Consider the following 17,491-nt stretch of genomic DNA (forward strand, 5'->3'; position numbering starts at 1 on the left):
ACTGGGCCCAGGGAGGACGGAGTGCTTGGCTGGGCAACACGAGAGGTGAGTGGTGTTAGCGCTACTCCTTCTTTTCCAAAATGAGTCGGCAGGTTTTGAGGATGGAGCGCCCCACGTAGCCTGACCGAGGAGTGGGGGACAGAAGACGAGGGTGAGTCTGCCCTGTCAGGTGTGACCAGGACATGCTGCTCACCCTCCAGGACATGTAAAGGACAAACACATGCTATGTGAACGTACAGTAAACATTTTTCCCATTAGGCAGACCTTACCCCCTAGACTTTAAGAGAATAGCAAGAACTAGCAGCCACAGTCAATGGATAACCATTATATTGTATAAATAACCATTGCATGGTGCAACCCGAAACTGCTTGCTCCCCCAGGCATAACGGCTAACCGCAGATATCTGCTTCTGTGCGTGCTTGCTCGCTCGCAAACCCTTAGCCCAAATTCCTTAACAGGGGCTAAAACAACTATATAAGTAATCCACCCCCTGAGCTCAGGGCTGCTCTCTCCTCTGTGTAGGATGGGACAGTCCCCGCGGCTAATAAAGCTTTCTTAATTTGAACCCAGTTCAGAGTCTGAGTCTGGTCTGTCTCATTGGTCTACAACAGACGTGCAGCTCGGGGCACCAAGGAGATGCAGAGACAGTGCCGAGACCAACACTGACACGTGGTCCCTCACGCCTCCTGTCCCCTCATGAGGGGCTGACTGGGGGATGTGTTCCCCCTGGAACTGAACTCCCCCAAAGTCAGTGGGCTGCAGGTCAGATGGGAGGTGGGCAGGGGGAGAAAACTTAGCAAAGGCTGAAGACTGTGGGGGGCTGATGCTGTTTTGGAGGTCTCTGGGCAGTCCACCCATGACACCGTGACTGCGTGCACTAAGTCACCAGGCGAGGAGGGGGCTGGGAACACGAGGTCTACATGGACCAACACGGACACGTTATCAACACGTCTGGTGCACTTTCCCTAATAAATTAACTCAACTTTTCCAAATTTAACTTCTGGAGGTTAGGGATTGGGTAGGCCAGCTGCAGTCCCATTTCTTGCCCCCTTGGAGCTGATGACTCAGGTATTGCTCAGTCAGCGATGGGGGGGTTGAGGCTCCACTGAGACCAGAGACACTATCCGCTGGTTCCCTGAGCCCAGGGCCCAGTCCTCCTCCCTCACCTGGTTCAGCAAAGCTCTGACCCAGAGCGCCGGATGCCTCCTCCTCCGCCGTCCCTGAAGGGGCCGACGGGGCAGCAGCACTTCGGGACAGGATGAGGGGAGCCAGGGGATTACAGTGCTGACACTAGGAGGGGCCTGGCTGGAGCCAGCAGCCCCCAGCCGGTGTCCAGCTGCCAGTTCTGTGAGACTAATGAGGTGGGAATTTGTTTAAGAAGCCACTGATCTGCTATCTTACGTCCCATAAGTGATAAACTCCGGAGTAAACATTAGGGCAGTACAAGGTGTGCATCAGAAGACAGAGGTGGCCAGGTCAGCTTCCAAGGAGGCTATTCATTGCGTCCCCGACACCAGCATTGTGAGGGTTCTGCTGGATAAGAACATGGTGATGTTACATTTAGCATCCTTCCCCAAGAAAGTAGGATGACGGAAACTCTGCAACCAGTGGATTGGAAATGGCTCGTGTTCCCATTTGGACTGGCCGCACCGCAGTTCGCCCATTAGGAGCTCATTCCTCTGGACCAGAGGGGCGCGGATGCAGCGCCGCTGAGTGATAAGCGGGATGGCCGATAGAACGCCTGGCGGGGGCTAAGCCCGGACATGGTGAGAGTGTGGAGCAGAGCGCATACATAATTCATGGGCTAAATATTTTAAGTGAAGAGTCTTCTTCTCAGCAAGTGATCACTTGATGTTCTTCGTTTGTAGGAAGGAGGATGTGGGCGCATTTGGAGGGGTTCAGAGGGGAATCTCATCAGCCCCTGGATGCCGTTTCTCGGACGAGCACCTCTCTGTTGACCTCCTAGTTCATTCTGTTCTTTTCTGTGAGACTTTCTTTGGGCACAAGTGGCCGGTGCCCATCTGGTTGGTGACTTAAAACACTCTTTGGTTAATGGCCGATGGTGTAGGCAGGTGCTGATGTAGGCTACACCCTCAACGCCCCTCCTCATCCTTTCCCTCTCCTGACTCGTCTGAGTGCTGGATCGTCCTTTTATTGGACCCTCTTCAGGAATGACCCCAGAGTTGACTCCTTGCCTCCAGTGGGAGCTACTGCTCCTTCCTTCCTCCCTCACCTTCACCCTGAGGGGTCCTGACATGGGCAGCATAGATGACAGTGCTTCCCCAAGGGTCCTTCTTGTGTATCTCCAGAGCCCTCCTTCCTGAAACTTCCAAAGCCCAACACAGAGGAAGGGGGCAGGGTGTAGACACGGGGTGTGTAGGGAAAGGGACAGGGTGTAGACACAGGGTGTGTAGGGGAGCCCACGGGGTGTAGACACAGGGTGTGTAGGGAAGGGGCCAGGGTGTAGACACAGGGGGTGTAGGGGAGGCGTGCCCTGAGTGGACACAGGTGAGTGAGGAAGCTGCTGTGTTGGTGTAAGGGCACGAGGTGAGACCCTGGACTTCCTTGGTGTGATTCTCGCAGTCTGATTGGAGGTGAGAGAGCAGCATCACTTGCTACCCCTGTATTTACTGCAGCGCAGGGCCACCTCCTGCAGATAGATCAACTGTGAAAATGTAAACATAGGTCTGCTGGGTAAGAAAGGAATATAAACCACAATCCTCTGCACATGGGTTTACAACCCCAGAGAACTTCAAAGGGCTACAACTGTGTCCACCTTCACATTTTTTGTTAGTTGGTCCAAGTCCTACAGAATGTTTTTGTTCTATCTCCAGCTAGCCCTGGGGACTTAAGATAATTAACTTCTCCTGTAACAGGTAATGCACAAGAATTGTCCTTCCTTCTTTCCTTCCTTCCTTACTTCCTTCCTCCCTCCCTCCCTCCCTCCCTCCCTCCCTCCCTCCCTCCCTCCCTCCTTCCCTCCCTCCCTCCCTCCTTCCCTCCCTCCTTCCCTCCTTTTCTTCCTTTCTTCCTTTCTTTCTTAGAAAATACAGTGTTGAAGTTACTTTCTTCCTCAATAAAATCTTTTGGGCAGTTAAATGTTGGGTTATGACTTAATGATCAGAAAAATGCAAAGTATTTGAATAGCTTTGGTGGGGGTGTCTGATCTTGAAAGTATACAGAAAAATATTGTCTTGTTTCTTGTATGCATTTCCTTAGAGGCACCTTATTGAAAAGGAATAAATTAAGGCATTTGGTGAAGATTTAGCCCTCTCTTTAGCAGGTTTAATTTCAGTGACATTGATCTGCCCCTTGTGAATTATTCTGGACTAAACCTCCATTTGTCTCCAAATGAGCAGGAGTGGGGGTGGGGCGGGGTGGCCACATGTCCAGTTAGGGACTGATTGTAAGGAGAGATGTTTAGTATACATAAGTCAACATCCATGCAACACAGGGTCAGCAGTAAAATATATTCTGCCTTTTGTGGTGTAAACAGATATAAAATCAATTGTGCGTCATATTCCTTGTTCGAGGAGTGGCCCCCATGAAACTGAGCACATCTGTGGAGATACGTCTTCTACTTCATGTGTCTCTGTCCCCACTCAGTGGTTATTAAGATCAGTTCCGTGAAAGCCACGTGGTCATTTACCATCTGTCATCTCAGCACCAGTTTCTGCCCAGGGCTTCCTACCCAGCTCACTGTCCCCACTCACCTTCCCCATCCCCACTGGGCATAAATAAAAAGACCCTGCTTCCAATTTTGCAACCAAAGTAATTGCCAGTCACTTGGGAAGGGGGGGGAAAGTGGAAAGATAGAGGTTCTGGAATAATGGGGGTGCACTCCTCGCTTCCCCCTCCACAAGTCCTCTGTGAAGGTGAAGAGACGTTTACCTGTGTTGTCAAGAGCAGGTGCTCTGTGGAAGGAACGCCCGACTGGGATGAACCATGGAGAGTCTTTCGCCAAAGGAACTGGGGGAACTGCCTGAGAAAGTTAGGGGTCTGATGGGAGATTTACCACATGGACAGAACTCTCTCATTTTGGCACTGGGGGGTCCCTCGCCAGCAACAGGGCTGCAGTTGACAGGGAGGTGGGCCAGGCAGCCTTCCTGTTTAGGCGACAGCTTGTTGGAGCAAGTGACCAATTGGCACAACTGGAAATCCGTGCCTGATGCCTGTGATAATCAGTCTAATATTATATTCACAAGGGAGAATATTCAGACAAAAGTCATAAGTAGGATGAAAGTGAAAAACTGAACACGAAGAAGGAGGGCCTGATTCCAGAGGAAGTAGAGGGAAGGTTAGGAATCTGTGGTGAGTGACCTTCGAGAAATTCGAGGAGACGTCACATCTATAAAACAAGAAGAGTGCCCCTTGGAAAAGGAGAAACCTGAGGACTTGAGCAAACTAGGTGTCTTGAGCAATGAAAATAGATTGCAAAAATTAGGGAAAAGAGGGCAGTTGAGCTGTCAGATAAATTTAAGAAATTTCTAAGAGCACGAAGTAAAAGGGTACATTAAAAATAAGAAAGAAAAGGTAAAAAACAGAAAATTTATTCAGGATATTGAAAATTCCACAAAAAATGTGTATGAAGAAAGAACTTTATCAAAGAAACTGTACAAGGGGGGAAAAAAACCCCAAATAAGTAGCTTAAGCAAATCCAGGGAGGAAAATGGCTCACACCTGATTTGTGAACAGGAAGGAGGGTTGGGCCATCTGAACTTGATAGTGTAAGAAATAAAGTTCAAGAATTTATCTAAAATGACAAATATTACATGTAAATAATAAAAAGTAAAAAAAAAAAGCACCAAATTTTAACAGTGTGAGTCAGTAGATGGTCTTTAGAATGGAGAATCAAGAAATATAGAACGAATACAGTATTTACAGTCATGGGAACAAGAATTAAAAATGACTAGAGGGCCCTGGCCGGTTTGGCTCAGCGGTTAGAGCGTCGGCCTGCGGTCCGGAGAGACCCGGGTTCAGTTCCCGCTAAGGGCACGTACTTCGGTTGCAGTTTGTCCCCGGCCCTGGTTGGTCGTGCGGGTGGCAGCCACTCGATGTGTCCCTTCACGTCGATGTTTCTCTCTCTCTCTCCCTTCCTCTTTCTCCCTCCCACTCTATCTGTACAAAAAATGGAAAAATATCCTCGGGTGAGGATAAAAACAACAACAACAACAACAACAACAAAATGACTAGAGGTGTCTGCCTCTGAGAAGCACAGGGAAGTGAGGAGCCTGGGAGAATATTGTTTTTCATTCCTAAGTTCTCTCTGTTTGAATTTTTACCACATGACTACATTCATTTGATAAAAGTGGTAACTGTTCAGAAGTGTACTTTTTTGCTATCATATTTCTCATAACGGCTACAAAAGGGTCTGAGGCTCATAAATGAAATGGACTTTACATGAACTAATTGATGTGGATAAATCGGCAGCTCACCAAAAAATGCAGGAGATTCTATCATTTTATTTCAAAATAAACTTAATTTTGCGATATTATAGTATGTATCAACTAGAATAAGACACATCTCTCCATCTAGAGTTACTTAGTTTACTTGAACAACTGAACTAGAGTTAAGATTAAATGGCACATCAACTATAAGTAAATAAATATTTTAAAATGTTTCTGTTAGTAATTTTGCCTATTTCTCCATAATCTCTTTTTTTTAAATCCTCACCCAAGGACATTTTTTCATTTTTTGTTCAGACAGAGTGGGAGGGAGAGAGAGAGAGAGAGAAACATTGACGTGAAAGGGACACATTGAGTGGCTGCCACCCGCACAACCCAACCAGGGCCAGGGACAAACTGCAACCGAGATATGTGCCCTTAGCGGGAACCGAACCCGGGTCTCTCTGGACCACAGGCCAACGCTCTAACTGCTGAGCCGAACCGGCCAGGGCTGTAATCTCTTTTTAATCAACATGTTTGTTAAATCATCTCTTTATAGCAGGAAAGTAAACTTCAGGAATGTATTCTTCAGTGTTCATAAATCACTAATTAGTGAAGCTTTACCTTGTAAAGTCTCACTTTCATGTAATAAACTCAGTTCACGGTCATGTACTAAATTGTCTGCACACAAAGCAGTGTATTCACGGGCAGTTTTAAGTACCATTTTCCCACAAGTGTTTGTAAAACATTACTGTTTTCCAAGGGAAGTCTTTGAGTATCCTAAGAAAGTGGAAAGATACTGAAAAATCACAGCTCCAGAGCTGAGAAATATTGAAAACTCCTCACCAAGTCATAAGGACGTGTGCTTTTTGGGGTTAGAAATATATTGCACAACAAAGAGGAAACATGAGTTGGTGTCTCCCCCACCCCCGCCCCTTCCTCTCTTCCTTCACATCCATGGGTCAAACCAGGCTCATTTAAAACTATGTTATCCTGGACTCTGGCAAACAAATCTATGACACTCCACCTTTTGTAGTTTGCCACGAGTTTGTTTCTGTGATCCTAGAACGCTGTGCACATAACTCTTCACACATTTTACATTGTATCATTGTATTTACACTTTTCTTTGTGCTCACCCCCCACTGGGATGGAAAACTCATGCAGGCAGCTGCTTTGTCTCTTGTTCTCCGGTTTTTCCAGCACCCAGGATGGGCTCTGGTGCTGGTGGGCCCTCAGTGAGTAATTTACAAATGAAACAGCACGACTACTAGTAATAGCACTTGTTATGGGCGAGGAATCTCTCTAAGTGCTTGTCCACATGAACACATGTAACCTTCAAATGACTCTCTTGGTGGGTACTACTGTGGTCCCCAGTCTCAGCCAGACTGAGCGGCCTGAGGTCACACCTCTAGTTGCCGGTGGAGCTGGGACTGAAACCTACGCAGTCGCTTTTCGCCTGCACCACTGTCACTGTTTCCCGGGCGGTCACGTCCTGAGGCGGCTGTATCTTTTCTTTCACCCCTGATGCGTGCAGAATGGTGCCCAGTAGGTAGGTGCATCTGATTACTGTCTGCTGGGGGCTGGGCAGGAGAAGGGCCACGCCCGCAGGGGGTGTTGACCGAGGGTGCTACGCCATGTGCTGCACAAGAGGCAGATGCCATCAAGTGTGAAGAAAGGGTGATGGGTGCCGCCAAATACAGTACCAGGGTGTTGTCAACTAACGAAACCACCTTTGACTTAGAACATGGACCTTATAAGGTGATTAAAGTGATTTGACCTTTCAAGCATTTTATGTACTTTATCCCATTCACCAAATTACACTGGGAGGAGGCGTTTTTATTTCTGCTTTAAAAGATGCCAAAATGGAAAGGGTAAGTGACAAAGCCTCTGGCTGCAATGGAGACAGCGTCCTGAGGGCTGTGTGCCCACGTGTGTCCTCGCATGGGACGGCCCCGGGAGAGTCCCTGGGGTCTGGGACGATGGGACATATACCAGCCGCCTGGTTTTAAATGGATTTTTAACACAAATATGTTTGGATATCAGGTAGATGGTCCTTTTCAAGTCTTGGACTTCTCCTACATATGCAGAATATGTGTGTGAAACTCAAATAGCTCAAAGTCAGTTATTTACACAGTAATCATTCTGTAGCATGTTGTTTCCAATTCATGCCAAATGCTGGAGTAAAAACAGTTAAATTTAAAGAACCAGCTGGTTAGTTATTATGAATAGGTCAGTGATGTTCTCACTAGTACCGATTGCTTAAATTCAACCATGATTTTCTCCCACCTTGGCTTATAAGAGCGGCCACAACCTTGGCCGTCGAGGTCGACGGCTTCCTTTGGCTCTGTCATTTGTACCTGAGGGTGGACATCTGTCTGTGAGCATTGTGAGTGGGGGTCCTGGCAGAAAGGGGTGCATTCAGTCTCCTGTGATAGGATTCTCAGGGGATCTGCACCTCAACGGGAGGGGCTCACAACTCTCAGGTGAATTGGAGTCTCTGGACTGGGCCACCCTTCTGCGAAGAGGAAATGCACTGAGGGAGGGAAGAGGAGGGAGGGAAGAGAAGAGAGGGCAGAGAAGGAAGCCTGGCTCAGCAGCCTGGGGTGACTTATTGGGTGGCCCGGCCTGGCCATGCATTCCAGCTTTTACAGGTTCCTCCAGCATTGCACACTCTTCCTGACAACGAGGTGGTACCAGCCAGTCCTTAGTTTACCTTTCATGGAAATCGAGAGAGGCCTGTGCAGAGGAGGCTTTAGGGAGTTGTGATTACATCTACTAAGCAAAGGTACCAGCCAGTCCTTAGTTTACCTTTCATGGAAATCGAGAGAGGCCTGTGCAGAGGAGGCTTTAGGGAGTTGTGATTACATCCACTGTGGTTTTGCTGGTCCCACACGGGTTTGTCACTGATCCCTCTGTGTCTAGTTTTGTTTTCTTTTTCATGTCTTCGGATGGGAGGGAGAATCCTTTGCTTCCTAAGATCAGGCACACGCTAATTTCCTCTCCTTGAGATGAGAATCCCACAGCAAAAACAGGAGGCGTTACCTTTGGTCATGACGATCCCTGCCAGAGCTCTGTGGCGGGCGTGCGTGGACGCCAGGCCCACGGTCAGCTCTCGGAACTTCTGCGTGACCATCTGGGACACAGAGTCGGCGAATTCCTGCAAGACACAAGCACCAGGCTGCTTTGACGCCAAGCGGTTCACGCTCACGTCCTCCCCTCCTCAAAGCCACGTGCCCATGTGCAGAGTCTGAGGTCACCTGTCGCACAGCTCCCCACCACTGCATGCACCGTCCCCTGATACCGGATCGACTGTGGGCCCTGATTCTGAGGAATTAACCGCCAGCTTGGCCCCTGGGTAGGAGCCTGCCTGTGCCCAGCAGAACCTTTGCAGGGAAACCGGCATGTCCGCCCTCTCCCCACCTCTCAGAGGAGCAAGCTCAGCTGTGTCCTGAGGAGAGCCTGGGGGACCTGCATATGGGACACTTGGTTCTCACTTTCTGCTTCCTTTTTTTAAAAATTCCTCATCTGAGGATATTTTTCTACTTATTATCAGATAGAGTGGGAAGGAGGGAGAGAGAGAGAGAGAAAACCATCGATGTGATAGAGCCACATCAACTGGTTGCATCCTACATGACCCGACCAGGGCTGGGGACAAACTGCAACCGAGGTATGTGCCCTTGACTGGAATCGAAACCGCGGCTCAGTGGTCCAGGGGCCGACACTCTAACGGTTAGGGTCTAACTGCTGAGCCAAACTGGCCAGGCCTGCTTGCTTTGGCAGAGCCAGTTTCTAAGTGCCCCACTTGTCTCTGGGATTTTCTTGGCTGAATTGCTCCTTATGGCTCGCTCACGACCTCTTCTCTTCATACTTATGCACACATGCACATGCATGGACACATGCACACACAGAGACACATGCACAGAGATTCTTCACAGATGCATGCACACACATGTACACATGTATGCACACACAAACACAATACACACCGACACACATTCAGATAGCACATACACACAGCACACACATACCTGCACACATGCACACACACATAAAGACAGACAGACACACACACACACACACACCAATTTGATATAATCCCGGTTGTTGAGTTCCCCTGAAGTGACCTCGTATGTCTGTCAAAGCAGCGCGCGTGAAATGACATGGCTGGTGTCGCCCAGAGCGTGTGGCTCTGCCATCTCCCTTCCTCTGTTCCATCTGTCCGCGGCTGACAAGTTGTACTTCTGCACACGGCCGTCACTACTTTTTGTGGGAGGTGGTGGGGTGGCAGCGACCTTTATATAGGCCTTGGACTCAGAGAAGCCTGGTATGAGTCAGCGTGGGTCCAGTACCCTAATTTGTAAGTAATCCTCTTAACTCCCATCTGAGTGCATCGTGAGGATTAAATTCGAGGATGAATCTTAAATGCTTAGCACGGCGCCTCTGGCTGAGCGTGCTCAGAAACAATGCCGGCCATTCTTCCCCTTCCATTGTTACTATTACTGTCAGCACTATCACTATTATTTCCCGGTCACTGCAGCCACTGACTGAATATGCAGCCAAATCACAATAGCCCCTTATCCAGAAGGTGGGCAAACAGGTCATTTTTCTGTTGGAATGGGCTTTCACTGTCCCACCAGGTATGTTTGGACATTGTGTTACAGATAAGAACAGGTCTCAGGTAAGTACAGGTGCGCAGGATAAATAGTTTAAAACCCCGTGTTCACGTGAAAGCAGGTGTGCGTCCTGGAAGGGAACCTGCCTCAGAAACAGCACAAGGCCTTTCGTTCTCGCGTCTAAGATGTAGAGCCGGGGAGCCAGGCCAGCGCCCCTCTTCCCAGCGCCGGTGGGGTCTGGGGCCGTTCCCCGTGCTGCTGTGGCTGCTCCGGACACCCGCAGGTGAAGATGCCATGCAGAGTGGGTGTCCCTGGTGTGCTGCATACTCCCTCCAGGATTTGACTCAGGCCTGGCTGGCTGGCGATGGTGAGCCCCCACAGCGAGGGAACTGCTGCAGCTGGGATGTGTGTCCCGGGGTTCTCCCTGGCTCGGTGCCGAAAGAACCCAGGCTGCTTGGAGAGACGCCTCACCTCAGGGGGGACTCACAGTCACAGGGTTTGAGAGATAAATCCTGGAGGCTGTCCTGTCTTTTTGTGACCCAGAAACTGAGGTCCCCAGAGGTGTGCGCATGTCCCTGGCCCCTGGCATCTGTGTTTGAGTGTCCTGGTGCTGCTGGGGCAAACGACCATAAACTGGGCAGCTTAGAACAATGGAAACTTGCTCTCCCAGAGTCTGGGGGCCAGAAGTCCACAGTCAACGTGTCGCTCCCTCCAGAGCTCCGGGGAGGGGGGGGGGCGTCCTGCCTGCCTCTTTCAGCCTCTGGGGGCTCCAGGCATCCCTGAACTTGTGGCTGTATCCCTCCTATCTCTGCCTCTGTCTTCACATGGCTTCGCCTCTCTCTGGGTCTCAACTCTGCTGTGTCTTCTTCTTAGGACACTGTCATTGGACATCAGTGGTCATAATCGCAGCCGTTGATTGAATGTGCACCAGGTGTGGACACTGGGTAGGAGGGTTCACGGTGCCCTTGGAGTCCCCACCACGAGGGGCTAGCCTTATCCTTCCCGTTGTGAAGATGGGACCCTGACAAAATATACTCATCCTTCAGAATGGGAGGCCAGTAGTGGGAGGGGAGCCGCTAACTGAGGGTCAAGCTGGGAGTGGGGCTGGAATGGCCAGGTGCCCAGGACCTGGGAGCCTGGTGGCCTTGGGGAGCATCTGTATTTGGAGCAGGGTCTCAAAGGACCCGTGGCAAGACCCAGCACCTGCACCTCTGCAGCCATGTCATGGGGAAGAGGGCCCTCGCCTGGGCAGGGCTGAGGGTGCCCTCCAGTCCAGGGGTCCAGAAAGGCCTCATGGATGCTGACGTCGGAGATGACCTTGAAGGGAAAGCAAGACTCACAGCCTTCCTTCTGCAGACAAATGTCCCTCAGGTCACGGTGAGCAGTGCCTCCTGTCTGGCGGGCTCCGTGGCACACCACTGACTGGGGTCATCCAGCCACTGCCCTGCTGCCGTTACCTCCCCTGGCAGGGCGGCCACCGCATCCCGTCGCTGCTCTCCAGAGTCAGATGCTAGCGGCTTCCTGAGTGTTCCCCTCGCCCCCCGAGAGTCGGGAGCCCCAGGGGTAGGGCGTGAGTCCGTTTTGTCTCCAGTCATGTCCCATGGTGCTGGGTGTCTGCCCCCATGCGCTGTGGGCATGAGGAGCTGCTCACGACCTGCCTTCAGGTGTCCTTTTCCTTCTGTGCAAGAGGAGACTTTCAAATGTTCCAGAAGTGACGAGACTGCCCATGTAGGAGGCAGCTTGTCACTGCGCGTCTGCCTGACAGGGCCCCGTGGAGCCCTGAGAACAGGACGCCCCAAACCACTATGTAATAATATAAAGCACACAAATCCGCCTTTCATTGGAAACCCAGCGAGCACTCTCCGTCACGCAGACACGCAAAGAGACTCCGCGTGTGCCAGCGCCGTGCACACGCGGCCTGCGCACTCCGGATAGGGAGGCTGCTGCCGCAGCGGTATTCTCAAGGCTGGCCCGAGAGACACACGCACGGCTGGTGAAGGGTCGACATTTCAGAGAAAATTTGGTTATTTTTTCTTCACTTGTTATTCTCAGTATTTTCTTCGGACACTGACACCTGTCCGTCTGCTCAGGCGCCATAACGAAGCGCCACAGATGGGGTGGTTGAAACAACAGGCATCTGTTTCTCAGGCTGGAGGCTGGAGGCCCAGATCTTGGTGCTGCGGGGCTGGCTTCCCTCTGAGGACGTGGCGTCTCCTCGGGCTGTGTGGAGACAGCCAGCCAGCTCTCCAGCCTCCCCAGATAGGGACGTTAATCGCACCCTGGCCCCACCCTCATGACCTCATCTAACTGAATCACCTCCTTAGAGGCTCAACTCCACATACAGCCACTCTGGGGGTTGGGGCTTCAACATGACTTTGGGGGACAGAAGCATTCAGCTCACAACACATAGGAGACACGATGTCACATGAACAAGGACCCTTTGTGATAACGGCGCCACGCACTGCGGTGAAGTGCACCCCTCTCCCTCGGTTTCCTCTTCCCCACCCCCGACCCCGCAGGCCCTCCGTTCTCTTCTCCCTCAGGCTGCAGAGACATGTGCTTAACAGTAATGTTAAGGAGCCTGGAAAAAGCACAGAGGCCCACAGGTCCCCCACTGGGGACCTCGGGAATGGACCTCTGCACTGAGGGGCCAGGGCCCCGAGTCACCCACTCGCTGACAACTGTGTGGTCTTATAAGACACTGATTTTTGAGGTTGTAGGTTACAGCAGCAACATTGTTTACACTGAGTAATAGAGAAGGAGAGGAATCTTATAAAAAGTCAAATAAAACCTGACAATCAATTGAGGAAAAGCAAATAGTGCGCTGAGCAGCGGCTGGTGGTAAGGACAGGTGCTCGGCCGAGAGGCGCCTCCCGCCAGGCCCGGCGCGGTGGGCTGGATGCTGAGCCCTGGGCAGCTGCCTCTCTCCCCTCTGAACAGGGCATGCTCCTTAGGGACCCTTTCATTAAACATCTCCTCTCTTGTATTCTTTTTTCTTTATTCCTTTTTTAGGGGTCCTTGACATTTATGTTAAGCATATTTCTCAATTAACATTTTATAGAGGTGAATGTAAAAAGAAATACACAATGATCTCTTTAATTTCTCCTGCTTTGGGTAGTAGACTCTCCGATTAAAACGTAGAGAAATATTTAGTTAATGGGAAAAAAAATGTATCGCTTTCATGGTTAACCATTACTGCTGCCCAGGACGACTGTGGAAAGTCTTGCTCATGGCTTTTCGAGAGAGAATTCATAGAAGGTTTACGTATTGAACTATCTATCACCCTTAGTTTTACGGGTTTTAAAAGTCAGCGGAAGAGAAATCATGACTAATGATCTTTGTCAGAAGACAGAGCATCTGTTATGGGGACTCAGGGAGTCTGTGAGGAATTAGAAGTAGTTTGGGTTTGGAAACATCCAGAGAAACCCAGCCTCTCGGGTTTCTGCTCTGTATCCTGCTATTTCCCCAATGGAGCCGGTGGGTGCCTGCCCTTCCCACCCCGCGTCTCCGTGGGCCCCGCCATGCTAAGTGATTGGTGTTTAATTACATCGCATACATGATTGCAGCTGCAGGTAGCTTCTTATAGCTGGGTTTGTGTACTTGTTGATGGCATGGGAGTTGGTGAGGGTCTAGGGGGTTAGGGGCTGGCCGAGCGGGGGAAAGGGGAGATATGGGGGACATCTGTAATATTGTCAATAAGAATATATATATATTAAAAAACACCCACAAAATAAAACCCAGACTTGGAATTCATGTTGAGAGACATATACTTACTGATTTAACACTGGACAACTTTTGTTTGAATCGCTTGGGATTTAGGGTATACACTCCGCTTGGGTTACTGCAAACTCAACTAATCAGTCCCTGAAATAATCTGGTTTTCTTCCCCTCCTGGCACTTGGTTCACGGTAGAAGCAGCTACAGAGCTCAAACCAAGGTCACAGATCTGATGATTATTTTTTTATCCTCACCTGAGGATATGTTTATTGATTTTAGAGAGAGAGGAACTGGGGGGAGAGAGAGAGAAAGAGAGAGAGAAAACATTGATGTGAGAGAGAAACATTGATCAGATGCTTCCTGTCTGCTCCCTGACCAGAATTGAACTTGCAACCTTTGGTGTACAAGACGACACTCCAATCAACTGAGCCACCTGGCCAGGGCCTGAGTATTTTTATAAACCCAAATTCTAGGGTTCGCCCTGGGGTTGCGAGGAGTTATCCAGTCTCGAGAACTTAAAGGGTATTTTTTTGAGCATGTGGGCCAACCTATTATTGTATCATCACTTTCTAAATTAATGTGAGATATTTCCCCTGAGGGTGAGCACCTAGATGCCTCACTGTAAATTATGAGCAACCCACATCTTCACCCAACAGCCTTCTATTTGGGGCCCGTGTCCAGGCCTGGTGGCAGTGACCATGGGGCCTGCAGACATGCGTTTCCTGTCTCCGTCCACCGGAAGTCATAGATGGTAGACAAGTAACCTTCTCTGCAGAGTCCCACTTCCAGGCCCTGTAATGGCTCCCACGGTGATTGTGTGTTTCTGCCAGACTCCAGCAGCACTTACATGCGGTGTCCTTTTTGGTACAGCCTAAACAAGTTGTTTCTTTTCTCCTACATATGCCCTAAATATGTGATATACTGTAGCTCCCCTCATTGTGGACAAGGGGTATGTGTGTGTATATATATATATATTTTATTTTATTTTTTTGTAAAGAGAGGAAGGGAGAGAGAGATAGAAACATCGATGTGAGAGAGAAACATCAATCAGCTGCCTCCTGCACAACCCATGCCAGGGATCAAGCCTGCAACCTGGGCATGTGCCCTGACTGGGAATTGAACCAGACCTCTCAGTCCATGGGACAACACTCAATCCACGGAGCCACACAGGCTGGGTGAGGGTCAATATTTTTATTGACTCTATTGGTAATAGTAATTATAGCCAATGTTATTGCAAGGTCACTATTGTGAGACATGTTCTAAATGCTTTGTGTGTTATTGCAGTTAGCCTTCACATAAAGCAGGGGCTATCATAACTCTACTCTGTTAACAATCAATGTGAAATAATTAATTACAGAGTAGACAGCTTACGATGCATGTCCTCCATGTGGCCAGGGGTGGCGTTGTATGGATATATACAGGAGGAGGAGGCCAATATGGGTGGTGGCTCAGGATAGGGCAGTCAGGGAGGGCTCCCTGGAGGAAGAGGTAGGATTGGGCCTGAAGTCTTCTCAAAATCTATTTTGGCAGGATGAGAAGAGCAGGAAGGTCTTGGGGAGTCATGGCCTGAAAAAGTTCAGAGGTTGAACAATCTGTTTCTGGGTCGGGTGTTGAGTAGTTCAATATGGCATGAGTCAAGGATCTGTGCAGTGCAGTCGTGAGAACTTAAACTAAAAAGGCCGCTGGGGAGAGACCAGAGGACCTTGATTCCAGGCCAAGCTCATCTGCCTCCCCGGGCTCAGCACTGTCAAGCACCAGGGACACACCAGCACAGGAAGCAAGCGGAGGGCCCTGCCCACACCTCAGGGTAGGGTGGTCTGGTCAGCTGGATGCCCCTGCTTCTAGCCGTGGACAGGAGAGGCCAGACCCAGGGACAAGTGTGAGGTCAGCTTCGCAGTACAGAAAGCCCTGCGCAGAGAGACTCTGACGACCCACTCTCCAAATCCCGAATAACGAACCGCGGTCATTTACAACATGAATTCTTTGTTATATATGAAAAGAGAGGCATTCAGCTGTCCTCATTAGTGTTGATGATTCAGTAACTTAGAAAATGCCTCTAAAGGGTCTCTGGTATCAGGAAAGGGTTTGTCTTTCACACATCATTCTTGGCCTCCTGGAGCATTTGCATCGGGAGTTGGGGTGGGGATGTGATCCCACCGAAGGCTCCTCCTGGAAGCCTCCCAGAGCATCTCTCAGGGCAGGAACAGAGGTGGGCAGTTGGGGGCTTGCAGAGTCTGCAGCAACACCCCGAGTGCCTGCATGGAGCCCCAGTGAGCCTCCATCCGAGAGCTGCGGTGTTGACGCTGCTCGTGCACAACTTGGCACCAACTGGACGTTTGGAATGGAACTGATCAGAGGAGAGCGGATTTGGCTTCTGTGAAATGATGGTGATAATCAGGTGCTTCTGGTTCCAAAGGTTAAGTGGAGACGGTGGCCCCATCTTTAATGAGCTGTGTATTATTGTACTTAACAGAAAAGCTAAACCGAAATGCTACTTTAACTTCTGCCTGTGCCCACACACTGTTGGTTGGCCCCAATTACCATGGCGAATTACCAGCATTATTCAAATAGGAAAAATAAACCTTACGCAGCTACCCTGAAAGGCTCGAGTTTTACTAATTTCCAACACTAATATTTTGAATGCCATCAATAAATAAAATGTGTTCAGATTTGCAATGGCAATCCTCAGGGTGAAACTGACATTCAGCCAAAGGGGTAAGGATATTAAAATCGATAGATTATGAAGGAGAAATCCTTCAGTAAATATTCCCTGTTGAAACCCTGTCTTCGGGTTTGCAATGCAGGAATGCCAGAAAGGTTAGCTTTGCATGTGGGCGGCAGAGCAGAGTCAGGACCAGTGCCCACAGTTTCTGTTGTGGCTCTGATGGCACTCTGAGGAGGTGGGCAGCGAGGGCCTGAGCAGAGTGGGCAGCACTGGAGTGAGGGCCCCGTGCCAGGCTTGTTGGAGCCCGACCTCCATAAATCACAGCCGACTCCGCCTCACTCCCCCGCCCCCCAGAACTGGGAAGGCTGGAGAGATGTGCTGGAGGTGTCGTCCAGCCACCAGCAAGGCCTCAGAAATAAGCCCAGTGGACGGGAGATGCTCTTCCCCGATTTGCATCTTGACATTCCTCCGTGTTTCCATGGAGAAGGCCATCTCTAGGTCTTGGTTGTGGCTCCTGATTGCTGACAATGGCAATAAAGCCTCATTAATTTCAAAGTCAGGGACTGGAGAAAACCAGTGTCCAATCACACAATTCAAATGATCCGACCCTTCAATTATTCTATGCCTCAAATTACCCAGAGGCCAATAACACATTTGGAGGAAGGCGTGAAAGAGGAAAACTCTGAATTGCAGCCACGGCACCGTGGAAAAAGCTCCGCACTTGGAATCAGAAGAATCGGGCTTGAGTTCTGTTACGATCTCCTCCCAACTGTGCAGCTGCCAACGGGCAGTTGGCGTCTCTGAGCTGTGGGTTTCCTCGTGTGTAAGAGAGGCACCATAATGATTACCTCTGAAGTCTGTGATTCTGATTCTCGGCAGAGACCTACAGCATTCCGCCGAACATTTCTGGATACCGTGTTCTCTTTACAGTGGGAGAGGCCGCAGTGTCCCCAGAAGCAGCCACACTCACAGAGACCGTAGCAGGAGGTGCAGACAGAGTTGGAAGGGCCTTCTTCCCGGCGACAGGGAGCTATGTCAGCGAAGGTGCTGGAGCCAGGGGTTGGTGGCTCGAGCAGACCTGTGGCTGGAACATTGACGGCACTGTGACAAGC

At 50.0% G+C, this 17,491-nt stretch overlaps 1 protein-coding gene across 1 annotated transcript in view; it reads right to left on the bottom strand.

The window, feature by feature from the left end:
• ADARB2 (adenosine deaminase RNA specific B2 (inactive)) overlaps positions 1 to 17,491 on the bottom strand; it is a 163,772-nt gene that overhangs the window by 53,696 nt on the left and 92,585 nt on the right. Inside the window, exon 4 of the mRNA XM_036264430.1 lies at positions 8,427 to 8,541. Within this exon, the coding sequence (XP_036120323.1) occupies positions 8,427 to 8,541 (115 nt within the window). The remainder of the gene's footprint in view (positions 1 to 8,426; positions 8,542 to 17,491) is intronic.

This window comes from Molossus molossus, unplaced genomic scaffold (assembly GCF_014108415.1).
Source record: "Molossus molossus isolate mMolMol1 unplaced genomic scaffold, mMolMol1.p scaffold_m16_p_1, whole genome shotgun sequence".
NCBI classification, from domain to species: Eukaryota; Metazoa; Chordata; class Mammalia; order Chiroptera; family Molossidae; genus Molossus; species Molossus molossus.